General features: G+C 33.8%; 2 protein-coding genes across 4 annotated transcripts; both read left to right on the top strand.

Annotated features, from left to right (window-relative positions):
* The first annotated feature begins 1397 nt into the window (after nt 1-1397).
* Nucleotides 1398-5332, top strand: LOC11411800 (putative receptor-like protein kinase At4g00960). The gene is made up of 7 exons (XM_024772608.2): nt 1398-2352; nt 2886-3008; nt 3135-3319; nt 3414-3624; nt 3872-4109; nt 4207-4357; nt 4674-5332. Exons 1-7 carry the CDS (start codon nt 1509-1511, stop codon nt 4980-4982), a joined length of 2061 nt encoding a protein of 686 aa, XP_024628376.1. The 5' UTR covers nt 1398-1508; the 3' UTR covers nt 4983-5332.
* A 3885-nt stretch (nt 5333-9217) lies between these two features.
* Nucleotides 9218-11742, top strand: LOC11416399 (cysteine-rich receptor-like protein kinase 25). 3 transcript variants are annotated; one of them, XM_024772609.2, is made up of 4 exons: nt 9218-10154; nt 11096-11218; nt 11329-11501; nt 11616-11742. In XM_024772609.2, exons 1-4 carry the CDS (start codon nt 9353-9355, stop codon nt 11733-11735), a joined length of 1218 nt encoding a protein of 405 aa, XP_024628377.1. In that variant the 5' UTR covers nt 9218-9352; the 3' UTR covers nt 11736-11742. The 3 variants fall into 3 exon arrangements, with proteins under 3 accessions (XP_024628377.1, XP_039685456.1, XP_039685455.1); XM_039829522.1 differs by having other exon boundaries at nt 11317-11501; nt 11638-11742; XM_039829521.1 differs by having other exon boundaries at nt 11317-11501.
* The last annotated feature ends 1922 nt before the right edge of the window (nt 11743-13664 follow it).

Here is a 13664-nt window from a genome sequence, read left to right as displayed (position 1 = left end):
CATAGGCGAAGGTTACTCGGATATGCGCCTCAGCTTCGATATGAACTTGGGGCCAAGTCAAAACCAAATGGCAGTTGCAAGTATAATATGAATTATCAATAGATTAATTGCCAAATGCTATAAGGCTAAAACAGAGTTATAAAACCTACAAAAGCTTAAACAAAACACCGAAGACAGCAGCAAACAAAGTTCCTTGTTCCACCACGACATCTGCCAGGAATGCAATAAAACATGCTTCTCCTCATGCAATGTAATTGATCAGACAAAAACGGTTATAGGAAACAAATTGTGAGACACATGCAATGGTATAAATAAACATAATGATAATGATGATACTAATACTATGAAGTGACACTTACAATGTCATCATTTTCATACACTTGAGCAAGAAAGCAGAGAATATTGGTTTGCAAGGAATTTCCATGTTTCAACCATTTTCAAGATAAAACTGCGTCGTTTCACAAATTGGATTTCGAGTTTAAGGCATATTGAAATAGCGAGTGAAAGTGAATGGTTATAATTTCTTATAAGAAGCATGGACACCTAAGATGAGACGTGGTCCCGTGTCCGACACATTGATGTTTGACGTAGAGTTTGGATTTGCTTCATTTTTCTATCCTTCAACTACGATTCATTTAGGTACACACAAGAGAAGGAGTAGTGAGATTCATCAGTGGGGTCCACTTATTAAAATAAGAACCACTCATCTATCTTTTATGTTTATTTCTTTTATAAATGGACGGTCATATAAATAGAACAAATTTAAACTTAAGTGTGACATTTGTATAACGCATGTACGACAAAAAACATATGCAGGGGTCGAGGTTCATACCTCAGACACCTCATTTATTTATCTTAAAGGTGAATTTGTAACTATTAAGCTACTTGACTAAAAAAATTTATAAAATATAATGTTTGTTGAATAATCTTTTTTATAATAAAACCAATTGCTCAATTTAGATATTTACGGAAAAAGTTCATATTAATTTTTTGTGTGAATTGAATACACGCAACTACAAAACATAGTCCTTCGAGGTGGATGGCAAAGCTCTCTCAATAGATTTAACATTCATTCTCAGTTGGTTAAGCTCAAAAAGATCCCTTATCATCTCATCCAACTACTCGAGCATATTCATATTTTACTTAATTATAAGGCATAAATACATATTAATTAATTATAATAAATAAATAAATACATATATACTATTGGTGTCAACTGTCAATGTCTTGTAAGGTGTCCTATCGCCATCAGAATGCATACTTCATAAGGTAATTCAATTTGACCGTTCTTTGATTAACTTGCAGTCTTTGATAGAAATAATTTATTAATCTTAGTAAGTTGACTAATATATTCTCACATCGGAATTTTCAACACATGTGAGGCATTAAATATAGAAAAAAGCAGAAAAATATTCACTCCCATAATAAAATACAAGCAAAAAACTAATCAAAAGTTTCTGCTACCCAACAACATGTGATGAAACACAGAACAAAATACAGAAATTGTTATGTCCAATAAAATTCTTGGAATGGTTAATGAAAAAAATTCAACCATGAAAATGTCAAAACACAACATGACTTGTACTACAAGGTTTCTAAGCTTCATTTTCCTTCATTTCTTCCTCTTCATGATCCTAACAACTGCACAATCACCATTTTACTTGTACAGTATTTGCGAGAATTCAACAGAAAAAACACTTAACACTTCATACCAATCCAACGTTAATAGCCTTCTCTCATGGATAAACTCAGATTCTGACTTAGGCACAATATCTAACCACAACATCATAGGTAGCAACAACAGCGATGATCATGACAATGTTTATGGGTTATACGGTTGTCGAGGTGACATCACAGGAAGTTTCTGCCGATTCTGTATCAACACTGCTGTTAGAGAAATCGCTCAACGTTGTCCTAACAGTGTTTCGGCTTTGATATGGTATGATGTATGCGTCATGGGTTACACAAACCAGAATACGACAGGAAAAGTTATTGTAACACCATCATGGAATATAACCGGATCCAGAAACGTTAAGGACTCAACAGAACTTGGGAAAGCTGAGAATAACATGATGAGTTTGATACGCAAAGTGACTACAGAATCCAGTCCCGTTTGGGCAACGGGTGAGTTCATTTGGAGTGACACCGAGAAAAGGTATGGTTTGGTGCAGTGTAATAGAGACCTTAGTAAGGATGGGTGCAAAGAGTGTCTAGAGGCTATGTTGGATTTAGTTCCTCAGTGTTGTGGAACAAAGGTAGCGTGGGCCGTTATGTCTCCTAGCTGTGGGCTTAAAATTGATGATTATATGTTCTACCAACTGCAAACAGAATCTCCTCCTATGCCGAATCCAGGTAACATTAATGGTTGCAGATAAATTAAGGCAGGTTAAATCACAAAAGATAAATTAAGAAAACATATTTGATGATTTCAATTAGGACTTTCTTTATAAACCTTGTATCTTGATTGCAGAGATCTCAATGAAGATTTTGTAGGTATCTGCAATCGCGATAAACTTTCCTAGTGGTTAAGTGACTCTTCTTGTCGCCTGAAACTTCAAAATGAAAATATTATTTTTCATGACAAACTTCTAATACAAATACAGGATATAGACAAGAACTTCGTCTATTATTTCATATTATGATTCAAGAGGTTATGCAGGAACCACATGAGAAGGTCTGATATTTGAGCAAAAAGAAAATTGCAAATACACATTTTCAACAAACAATGAACTTGCAAGACATGTTAACCACTTTTTCAGTAATTGTTTAATCGCAAGCCTTCACTCTATTTTTCCAATCTGATGCATTGGGAAAATATATGAAATAATTCAGGCTAAATATTGAGAAAACAAGATGCAGCTTTTTCATGTATGATACTGTTGCAGGCAAGCAGGAAGGTACAAGTAAAGCTAAAACCTTGATCATCATCTTCGTAAGTATAACAGTGGCAGTAGCTCTACTAAGCTGTTGGGTCTACTCTTACTGGAGAAAGAATAGGTTAAGTAAAGGTAATTATTACAAGTTACACGACTTTGTCTAATTTTCACAAGTAAAATAGTCTTGCACGTTGAAAGTTCTCTAAGTTAATTTTACAAAATTACCTATGACGATGAGTCTCTATTCAAACATCCTAGCTTCCTTGCTAGGTGGTATGCTGTCGAGGACCATTACACCTATATCTTTCCGTAATCAGGTTCAAAGACAGGATTCATTCAATGGAGAACTTCCTACAATCCCTTTAACTATAATTGAACAAAGTACCGATGACTTTTCAGAGTCATATAAATTAGGAGAAGGTGGATTTGGCCCAGTTTACAAGGTATGAATAAATATCTAGAAGCCAAGAAATTCATCTGTAGTTTTGCTTTATAACTTTGACTCGTTCGTTTTCTATTTTCCTTCATTTATATCAGGGTACTTTACCAGATGGCAGAGAAGTTGCTGTCAAAAGGCTTTCGGAAACGTCGAGTCAAGGTTCAGAGGAGTTCAAGAATGAAGTAATATTCATAGCTAAACTGCAACATAGAAACCTTGCAAAACTCTTGGGTTACTGCATTGAGGGAGATGAAAAAATACTAGTATATGAGTACATGCCGAATTCAAGCCTTGACTTTCACCTTTTCAGTATGCTTAAACAAACCTTATTCTCCCCATTTAATTTAATCATCATATTCTTTTACTTGCTCCAATTTAGTTCTAGTTAATAAAAAACGATTTGGAGTTTGGGATTATATACAAAATTTGAAAAGAAAGAAAACGAATAATCCCTTGATTTTTACTGTAAAACAACTATGAAGGAAAAAGTTAATGATAGTTTCTGTTAGTGTTGTTGTCATCATTAACACGAATATGATGTTCCTCTACGTGACAGATGAGGAAAAACATAAGCATCTAGATTGGAAATTACGACTAAGCATTATCAATGGAATTGCAAGAGGATTGCTATACCTTCATGAGGATTCTCGACTTAGAGTAATCCACAGAGATCTGAAAGCCAGCAATGTTCTTCTGGATGATGAAATGAATCCAAAAATATCAGATTTTGGATTGGCAAGAACATTTGATAAAGACCAATGTCAGACAAAAACAAAAAGAGTTTTTGGCACCTAGTATGTGTTATTATTGGACACTATTTTCAAACAAATAGTAGAAAATTTCACATGATTTTTCACAACTGATGGTGTTCTGTTGATTTTATATATATAGTGGATACATGGCTCCTGAATACGCTATGGCTGGGTTATTTTCAGTGAAATCCGATGTTTTCAGCTTTGGAGTTCTTGTGTTAGAAATAATATACGGAAAAAGAAATGGCGACTTCTTTCTTTCAGAACATATGCAAAGTCTTCTACTATATGTGAGTTTTCCTTATCACATCTAATCAACAAATTGATATTAGATGCACAAAGAAATGTGTAATTACCCAAGTATTTCATGACAGAAATAGCCTATTGGATACAAAATATTAATTAACTGTTATTGTTTAGAAATTAACCGTTATTGTTTAAAAATACATGGGTAGCAACTCTGTACTTTCGGATTACTTGGTCATATGGGATCTAATAGCATAGTATGACCTAACTATCAAAAAAGTTATGATAGCACTAATATATTTTTAAATTTTCTAACAAAATATTCAACTCAAGTGTCTAAATATCCATATTTGTATGCAGACTTGGAAACTCTGGTGTGAAGGGAAATGTTTGGAATTAATCGATCCATTCCACCAAAAAACATACATTGAAAGTGAAGTCTTGAAGTGTATACACATTGGTTTACTTTGTGTACAAGAAGATGCAGCAGATCGACCAACGATGTCCACCGTTGTTCGCATGCTAGGGAGTGACACAGTAGACCTTCCGAAACCCACGCAACCAGCATTTTCAGTTGGCAGAAAGTCCAAGAATGAAGATCAAATTTCAAAAAATTCTAAGGATAATTCTGTTGATGAAGAAACCATAACTATTGTTTCACCTAGATAGTTGACATTATGGTTCATTTTGTGCTAGATTCGAAATGTTTGAGTTCTGTTAGAAAAAAGTTTGAAGTCAAAAAAAAAAAGATGACCATTTTAAAGGTCCGTGAGATATTAGCTCAGTAGTAAGAGTTTAACCTTGTAACCTCAACGGACGGAACTCAAATCCCATATGGGACCATTGTGAAATGGCTGGCTATTGGGGCTAATTTAATTTAAGTTGTTGAGATGCTACCCCAAATTTACTAGAAGGGTGATGAAACACTTGTTCAATTCTCGGTTGAGCTGGAAATATATTTCCGATGTGTTATTAGTTTGTCAATGAATAATGCTCTAACACAAGGAATTTTTTAAATATGGTTATAAAACATGTTTTTTATGCATCAAAGTCTTCGAGTAATAAGGCTCGGATTCCAATTCTTATTTATCTATCAATATCAACAAAGCCTCTAATCTTCATACTCCTTCCAATCAACAAGTAAACCAAAATATTAACGAATAAAGTTTCGAAACAACCTCATTTCTCTTATTTGATGGGTGTATTAAAATAGCCAGAGAAGAACTGAGGCAAAACAAAAAGTAGTTCGATATAACCAAGTCGTCAACTAAACTTGAAACAAGAAGCAAGGAAAAGAAACAAACACTGTTTTTCAGTGTGGAGGGGTGAGACTCTAAAATGTGATTAAAAGTACCCTATGAATCAGATGTTCTAAATCAAAACCAAACGACAGTTGCAAGTATCGTAAGTCCTAAGTATTAAAAGGTTAACGGCCAAAGAATAAAAACAAATTATAAAGTCTACGAAAACAGACATGAAACTAAATTTTCAAAAAACAGGTTATCAATAAGCTTAACGAAAATAGAGAAGAAAGTAGCAAACAAAGCACCTTGTTCAACCACGACATCTGCTAGGAATACGATAAACATGTGTCTCTTTATGCAGTACCCCGAAACATGGAAACGGTACTGACCTTGTGACCTGAGCTGATATAGATTAAAGTAAAACAAATAACCAGATAAGTTGTTACGAGATCTACATTGGCAAACAACACGCATTCAAGCATGATAAAAAACACCGTCCAAAGCTAAAACCACCCATAAACATGAGAAGTACGATTTGATTTCTGTAAAGTCTAATGACATATCATATAAAACAAAAAGGGAAGAGTTATCAATCTTGATTAGATATTTAGAAAATCAAGCATTGTTACGCATATTTACACTTTATTTTAATAGCCTCAAAATTTAATAAAAAATTGATTCATATCTAACAACAAAATCAATAAAACAAAAGGAAATCATTATCTTAAGAGCAAGCTAATTCAAACATTCAGTGAGGTTAATGTTTGTGCCAAAGAAGAATGTGTTGGCATTGTGGCACTGTTTCCATGTACAGAAAAAATTCCTGACAAAGTAAAACGCAATAGACTAACAAAAAGACAAATAATTTGCAGCAGAAGTTCATAGGAGATAAATTAAAAGGCATCTTTTGTTGTATTAAGGAATAAAATTCTGAGTGTCCAATTCCAATGCTTTGTTCGTAAGTTGTCACTAAAAAGGCAGTCTCATTGCACATAACAAAATCCAAGCAAGATTGGTAAACTCAATTAGTCCTATATCCATTTCTTCTGAAACATGTCCAGCTAACTTGGGATTCTTGTACCAATAAAATGGAAAAAGAAAAAAGGATTAAAATTTGTTAGGCCCAACATCCGTTGGGCCACCTTCCATCGGGTTTCCTCTATCGGCCCATCCACCATTTATGTCCACGAACCAAGCCCAATAGTGCTGGTCGTGCACAATGTGTTTATAAGTGAGAACAATCCTCACCTCACACGCAGGTTTTGTGGGGTTGTGCTAGGCCAACCACAATTTCTAAGAAAATTGTAGTAAGATAAATTTGAAACAACAATAATTATGATCTTGAGTTGAATAAAATGAATTTTGATCCTTCCTAAAACAGTTTGAAAAGTCACATTATCACAAACGGAATTTTCTTTTTCTCTTCTTAAAAACGTTTTCTAAAATTGATTTATATAAAACATATTTTCAAAACTAAAGCCAAAAATTGTTCCAAACAAACCTAATAACTTATAAAGACATTTTTTGTTCAGAAAAGAGGATTTATGTCTAGGGAAGTAGTAACAATTATATGAAATTAACACTTACAATGTCATTCTTTTAATGCACTTCAATGATAAAGCACGACCTTATGATGATGCAGAGAACCTTGGTTGCATGTTTCCGTCCAAAGAAAGATAAAACGGCGTCGTTTTAATCAGGCAAATAGGATTCAGAGTTTAATGCAAAATAGTTAGTTAGTTAAAGTGAATGTTTATTTTTTTTTGAAGGAAGTCAAATTGAATGGTTATAATTTCCAAAGTTTGTAATTTAACAGCTAATTTTATTTACCCGGTTGGACAAGTTAAGGAGAAGAAGCTTGACACGAAATCTTTGCATGACTTTATCTGCTGAATTTACCAATCCACGTGGTTTGTTTATTTCTCTTTACAAAAACAATGGTTGTATAGTATTCTCAAACACTTTTTCAACATCTCATTTTATTTTTATTTCTTAGATCATCAATCAATCACCATTTATCATATTACTCCATTTTATTTATATTTTTCTCTGAGCAGTAATAGGCATTTTTTACTGTTTCTCCTGAAGTGAACAAATACTTATCACAAATTACAAAAACCGTCAAAAAGGGTAAGAGAGGGAGATCTAGAAAGCCTAAGAGTCCCAAATCACTTTCTGACACCAAATCAAAACACTAAACCTCTACAGATCTTACCGAGACTGGCTCTGATACTGTGAATACAAGATCCAAACATGATGTTATCAAAAGCAATCCCAAATATGATGATTAGAGGATTAGGAAATTTCGTTACTCATCTATGTTGCATAATAGATGTTATATCTGATTAGATTTCTTTAGGGGCATGTGCAGCCCTATGCTTTCTGGCAGGCTACACTTTGTTTTGTTGCTATAGGAAAGCCTTTGACTTCATTTCTCTCTTTTGTGTAAACAAATTCAGACCTTAATCATGGTTTGCATTTTATTTTCATTGCTTTGAAAGAAAAAAAAAATATGGTTCAACAGAAATGATGGGATGGGAGGAGAACGATTTTAATTAAATAGGAATATGATTTTTTTTTCCGAGGTTTGAACGTCAGATCTTACATATATTATACATTGTCTATATCAACTAACTAGGCTCACGAGACAAATATAACATTGAATAACATGAGGAAGAAAGATGTTAAAAAATAAATTTACATTTTGATCCTAATAATTTTTCAACAAAGCAAAACATTTTTACACGTCAAGGGGAGAGATGGGATATGTGTAAAAAATTATATGACACAAATTACCTTTTTATCCTTATAATTTTTATATCATCAAAACATAAAAATTAATTTCATAAAAAATTAAATTCTCGATATATACAGTGACACAATATGATATATAACAAACAAATGAAAATATCTCCATAACCTTTTTTAGTTGATAAGAACATTGTATAATATATACAGGAGCTAGACTGAATTTGAACCAGCATAGACATATTGCCAACAAATTTACAGTTTGTCCTTATTTACCACCTTGGCATCGACCCACCCACTTATTCACTTTTAAGAATATAAATTTCATGAAGTTCAAGACAGTGGAATACTTAAAAAAAACAAATGAAAATAAAATAAAGTACTAAATAACAAAATCAAAGACAGTCGTCAAAATCATATAACATAGCAGGAACGTCATGATGGCATTGGCAAATAGAGTAAGAAACATTTTTTTATATAAATAAATATGAGAAATGACATTTGAATATTTATTTTGTGACAACTTTTATGACAATTTTCTTTCTCATACTTACATCATATTTTCATTTTCTTTCTCCATTGCTTTGATTTTTGTGACTAAATCTCATGTTTCTTTGTATATTTTAGTTGTCCTACAAGTTGTCTCATAAAATGGTTGTTCAAATAACAACCATGTTTCCCTGTCGTATCAAACGTCGAAATTGGTGCTTGATATGCTAATTCAATATTGACCATTCTTTCATAAAAGTATTATTTTTTTTTGAGAGATGATAAAAATAATCTGTTGTTGACTAATATATTTTCATATCTGACAACCAACACATGGTGAGGAATTAAATATACAAAGATGCAAAAAATATTGACAAACTAACATACAAGACAAGAAAAAGACTAATCAAAAGTTTGTTGTCGCCAGCACCAGTTCTTTTCAACAACGTGTGAATGTGACACACTATACAGAACACACAACACAATACAGAAATTGTTGTGCTAACATAGCATGTCCCCAAAACATTCTTTATAATGGTTTAAGGAAAAAACTCAACAATGAAAACGTCACCACACAACATGACTTATACTACAAGGTTTCTAAGCTTCATTCTCCTTAATCTCCTCCTCTTCATGATCCTAACAACTGCACAATCACCATTTTATATGTATAGTGTTTGCGAGAATTCAACTCAAAAAATACTCAACGCTTCGTACCAATCCAACGTTAACAACTTTCTGTCATGGACAACATCGGATTCTGCCAAACAAACAGTATCTAACCACAACACCATAGTTAGCAACAACAACAATGATCATGATACGGTTTATGGGTTCTATGATTGTCGGGGTGACATCACAGGAAGTTTCTGTCAATTTTGTATCAACACTGTTGTTAGAGATATTGCAAAATATTGTCCCAACAGTGTCTCAGCTATGATATGGTATGATTTATGCATCATGGGTTACACTAACCAGAATCCCTCGGGAAGAGTTATTGTAACTCCATCATGGAATGTAACCGGATCTAAAATCGTTAAAGACTCGACAGAACTTGCGAAATCTGAGAATAACATGATGAGTTTGATACGAAAAGTGACGACAGAAGGCAATCCCAATTGGGCAATGGGTGAGTTCAATTGGAGTGACACTGAGAAAAGGTATGGTATGGTGCAGTGTAATAGAGACCTTAGTAAGGATGGGTGTAGACAGTGTTTGGAGGCTATGTTGGATAGAGTTCCACAGTGCTGTGGAACAAAGGTTGGATGGGTAGTTGTGTCTCCTAGTTGTGGGATGAAGATTGATGATTATAATTTCTACGGACAACAAACAGGATCTCCTTCTCCTTTGCCAAATCCAGGTAATATTTGGATGCCTTTAAGTGTTGTAAATTGCAAAATCATGTCATGGTATGATTGCCGAGACCTCATAAATCTTAATTTAGTCACAAAAAAGATTACCTTGATTTTCCGAAACTTATTTGATGATTGCAATGAAGACTTCTTTATAAAGCTTGTCTCTTAATCGTAGAGATCTCAACCAAGATTTTTCAGGTCTATGCAATTGCGATGAACTTCTCTCATGAATTAGCCACTCTTCTTATCTCTTGAAACTCCCAAAAACACTTTGTCATAAAAAAAGTTACCTTGATTTTAGGAGACTTATTTGATGATTTCAATAAAGACTTGCTTTATAAAGCTTGTCTCTTGATCGTAGAGATCTCGACAAAGATTTTTTATGTCTATGCTATCGTGAACTTCTCACGTGAATTAGTCACTCTTCTTTCTTATCTCTTGAAACTCCCAAAGAAACTTGGTCATTAAAAAAAAAAGTTACCTTGATTTTCGGAGACTTAGTTGATGTTTGTAATAAAAACTTGCTTTATAAAGCTTGCCTCTTGATTGTAGGGATCTCAACAAAGATTTTTCAGGTCTATGCTATAGCGATGAACTTCTCTCGCGAATTACTCACCTTTCTTATCTCTTGAAAGTCCCAATTTTTCTTTTCTTCATGATACACATACAGAATATAAACAAAAACCATTGTGTCTAATGTTTTATATCATTATTATTCAAGAGATCATGCAGGAAGCACAAAGGAAGGTCTAATATTTGAGCAACAAGAAAAATGTAAATACACATTTTCAACAAACAATGAACTTGCAAAATATGTTAGTGAATTTTTAAACAATTGTTTAAATTGTAAGCCTTCACTTGGAATGTCTAGTATATTATATAAAGTGAATTTGGTCTAAAAATTGAGAAAAGAAATGCAACATTTTCATAAATGATATTGTTGCAGGCAAGCAGGAAGGATCAAGTAAAACTAAAACCTTAATCATCATCTTAGTAACTGTACCTTTGGCAGTAGCTCTACTAAGCTGTTGTGTCTACTATTGCTGGAGAAAGAATGGGTTAGGTAAAGGTAATTATAACAAGTTACATACATGTTGAAATCGAAAGTTCTCTAAGTTCATTTTGCAAAATTACCTATGATAATACGTATCAATTCAAACTTACTAGCTTCCTTGCTAGGTGGATTTTTCTTGAGGACCACTACTCCTATAGCTTTCCGTGATAATGTTCAAGAAGAGGAATTGTTGAATGCGGACCTTCCGACGATCCCCTTAACTGTAATTCAACAGGCCACAAATAACTTTTCAGAGTCGTCTAAATTAGGAGAAGGCGGATTTGGCCCTGTCTACAAGGTATGCACAAATTGTATCCTGAAGTCAAGTAATGCAATTGTAGTTTAGTTTTATAATAACTTTGACATAGTCCTACTCCTATTCTATTTTCTTTCATTTTCATCATTTTATCAGGGTACTTTACCAAATGGCACAGAAGTTGCTGTCAAAAGGCATGCAGAGATGTCAGGTCAAGGTTTAGAGGAGTTCAAGAATGAAGTAATCTTCATAGCTAAACTGCAACACAGAAACTGAAGGTGAAAAACACAAGAGGGGGGGGGGGGGGGGTTGAATTGTGTTTTCTTTTCCTCTTTAAAAAAAAACTTCTACTGATAAAACACCAGAAGCAGTTTGATTGCTTCTGATGAAATGATCAGAGACAGATTGCAGCGGAAAAGAACAGAGCAGAGAAAAGAAAGACAAAGACACAAGCAGTTATCCTGGTTCCTTCCACAACACGGAAGTAGTCCAGTCCCCCTTGCACTTCCAAGGAGATTTCACTATAATCACAAAGATTACAACTGCTCAGTACTTTCTAAGTATGAGACTTCACAAAAAATGCTCAAGCACACAAGCAAGAGTCTTCCAATGCTCAAGCACTAAGCAAGAGACTTCTAATGCTCAAGCACGCAGGCAAGAGACTTCTAATCAAACAAAAATACAGAGAATTGAGTTTGAATTGAACACTTGATATACAATCAGTGGTGTTCACAATACAATACAGTAAAGACTCTAGACTTTGAATTTCTAAGATGTATCAAATCAGTGCAGAAATTCAGTGTGCTTTGTAGAATCAAATTGACAGAGTTTTGGCGCTTTTGAACTTATGAATCTCTATCTATAATCTTCAAGTCTTCACTCCTTTATATAGAGGCGTGAAAGAGACGTTGAGATAATCAGCACGTCTAAAGAGTCGTTTGAAATCCTTTGATTATCCACCAGTGATCCTTTGCCTGATTTGGGTGTAGTCCTTTGAAGAATAAGCTTCAAATTCATTCCCATCTTGAGTGTACAAATTCTGCAGGCATGGCTGTTGTTTTGTCTTGTAGCGTAGACAGAAAACAGAGTAGTGGAGGTAGTGGTTGTACACTTGTACTTTGTCAACTCTATTAACGAGAGACAAGTGCTCAGTGCTATCCATATATCCGTTGATACATCCCTTTCAATTCTTCGTTCTTCTTGGATAAGACTGAATTGAGAGTTAGCTACTTTGAATCTTCAGTTTGATTAAAGGATCAAACGTAGCTTCTGGTGAAGATATTGCTTCTGATGAAAACTTTTGCTTCTGATGACCTTCTGCTTCTGATGACGTCATCACTTCAGAAGCACTTCAGCTTCAGGAGCAGTTTTCTTCAGATGCTCAGAATTTCTTTTTCTTTCCATTGTTCTTCCAAGACCTATTGAAATAACTTGAGTAGCCTTTGGTCCTGTACACTTGAACAATTATTAGTAATAACCAATTGACAATTTTTAATACCTTGTTATCATCAAAACTTAATAAGGTTCATTGTGAAACACATTTTGTTCCAACAATCTCCCCCTTTTTGATGATGACAAACAATAGTATTTAAAATGTTCAATTGTTGTTGATCTAATTAATAAGTTGACCACTGGGATAGAGGTTTGTAAGCTCCCCCTGAGTCTAATAGATCTTTAAGGTGAGGTTTGTAAGCTCCCCCTGAGTTCTATTCTTATTAATTAAATTTCAATAAAATACTCATAAAAAAAATCAAATCAGAAGTATTAAAAAAAATTTAGAAGTGGTTATAGTAGGGCTCAGTGCCTTAAAATACTATACATTTACTCCCTCTTTTGTCATCAACAAAAAGAATAAAAACAAAAGAAAGAGTATCAGAGCAAATAAAACAAACGAATAAACATATAAACCTTAAAAAAAATATAGGATTTCAGAGCAAAACATATTGAAGGTGAAAAACACAAGATCAGAAACAATGATAATATATATAAAGAAAGATTAAGATACAAAGACAAAGCTACTAAGAACAAAAGTAAAAAAAAACAAGCTAGAGTTGGGTGTGCAACTAAGGTTGGGCTTGCTTATACAACTGTTCTAAGAGATACTTGATCCGATCATCCTTCTTCTAAAGTAGCTCATCCTTTTCCCTCATTCTTCTTTTATACCCAGCCTGAATTCTAGCAGCCCTTGTGATGTACTCTTCTTCT

Source organism: Medicago truncatula, chromosome 8, assembly GCF_003473485.1.
Source record: "Medicago truncatula cultivar Jemalong A17 chromosome 8, MtrunA17r5.0-ANR, whole genome shotgun sequence".
NCBI lineage: Eukaryota > Viridiplantae > Streptophyta > Magnoliopsida > Fabales > Fabaceae > Medicago > Medicago truncatula.
Note: the sequence above shows the minus strand (reverse complement) of the source record. Positions and strands in the feature narration are given on the sequence as shown.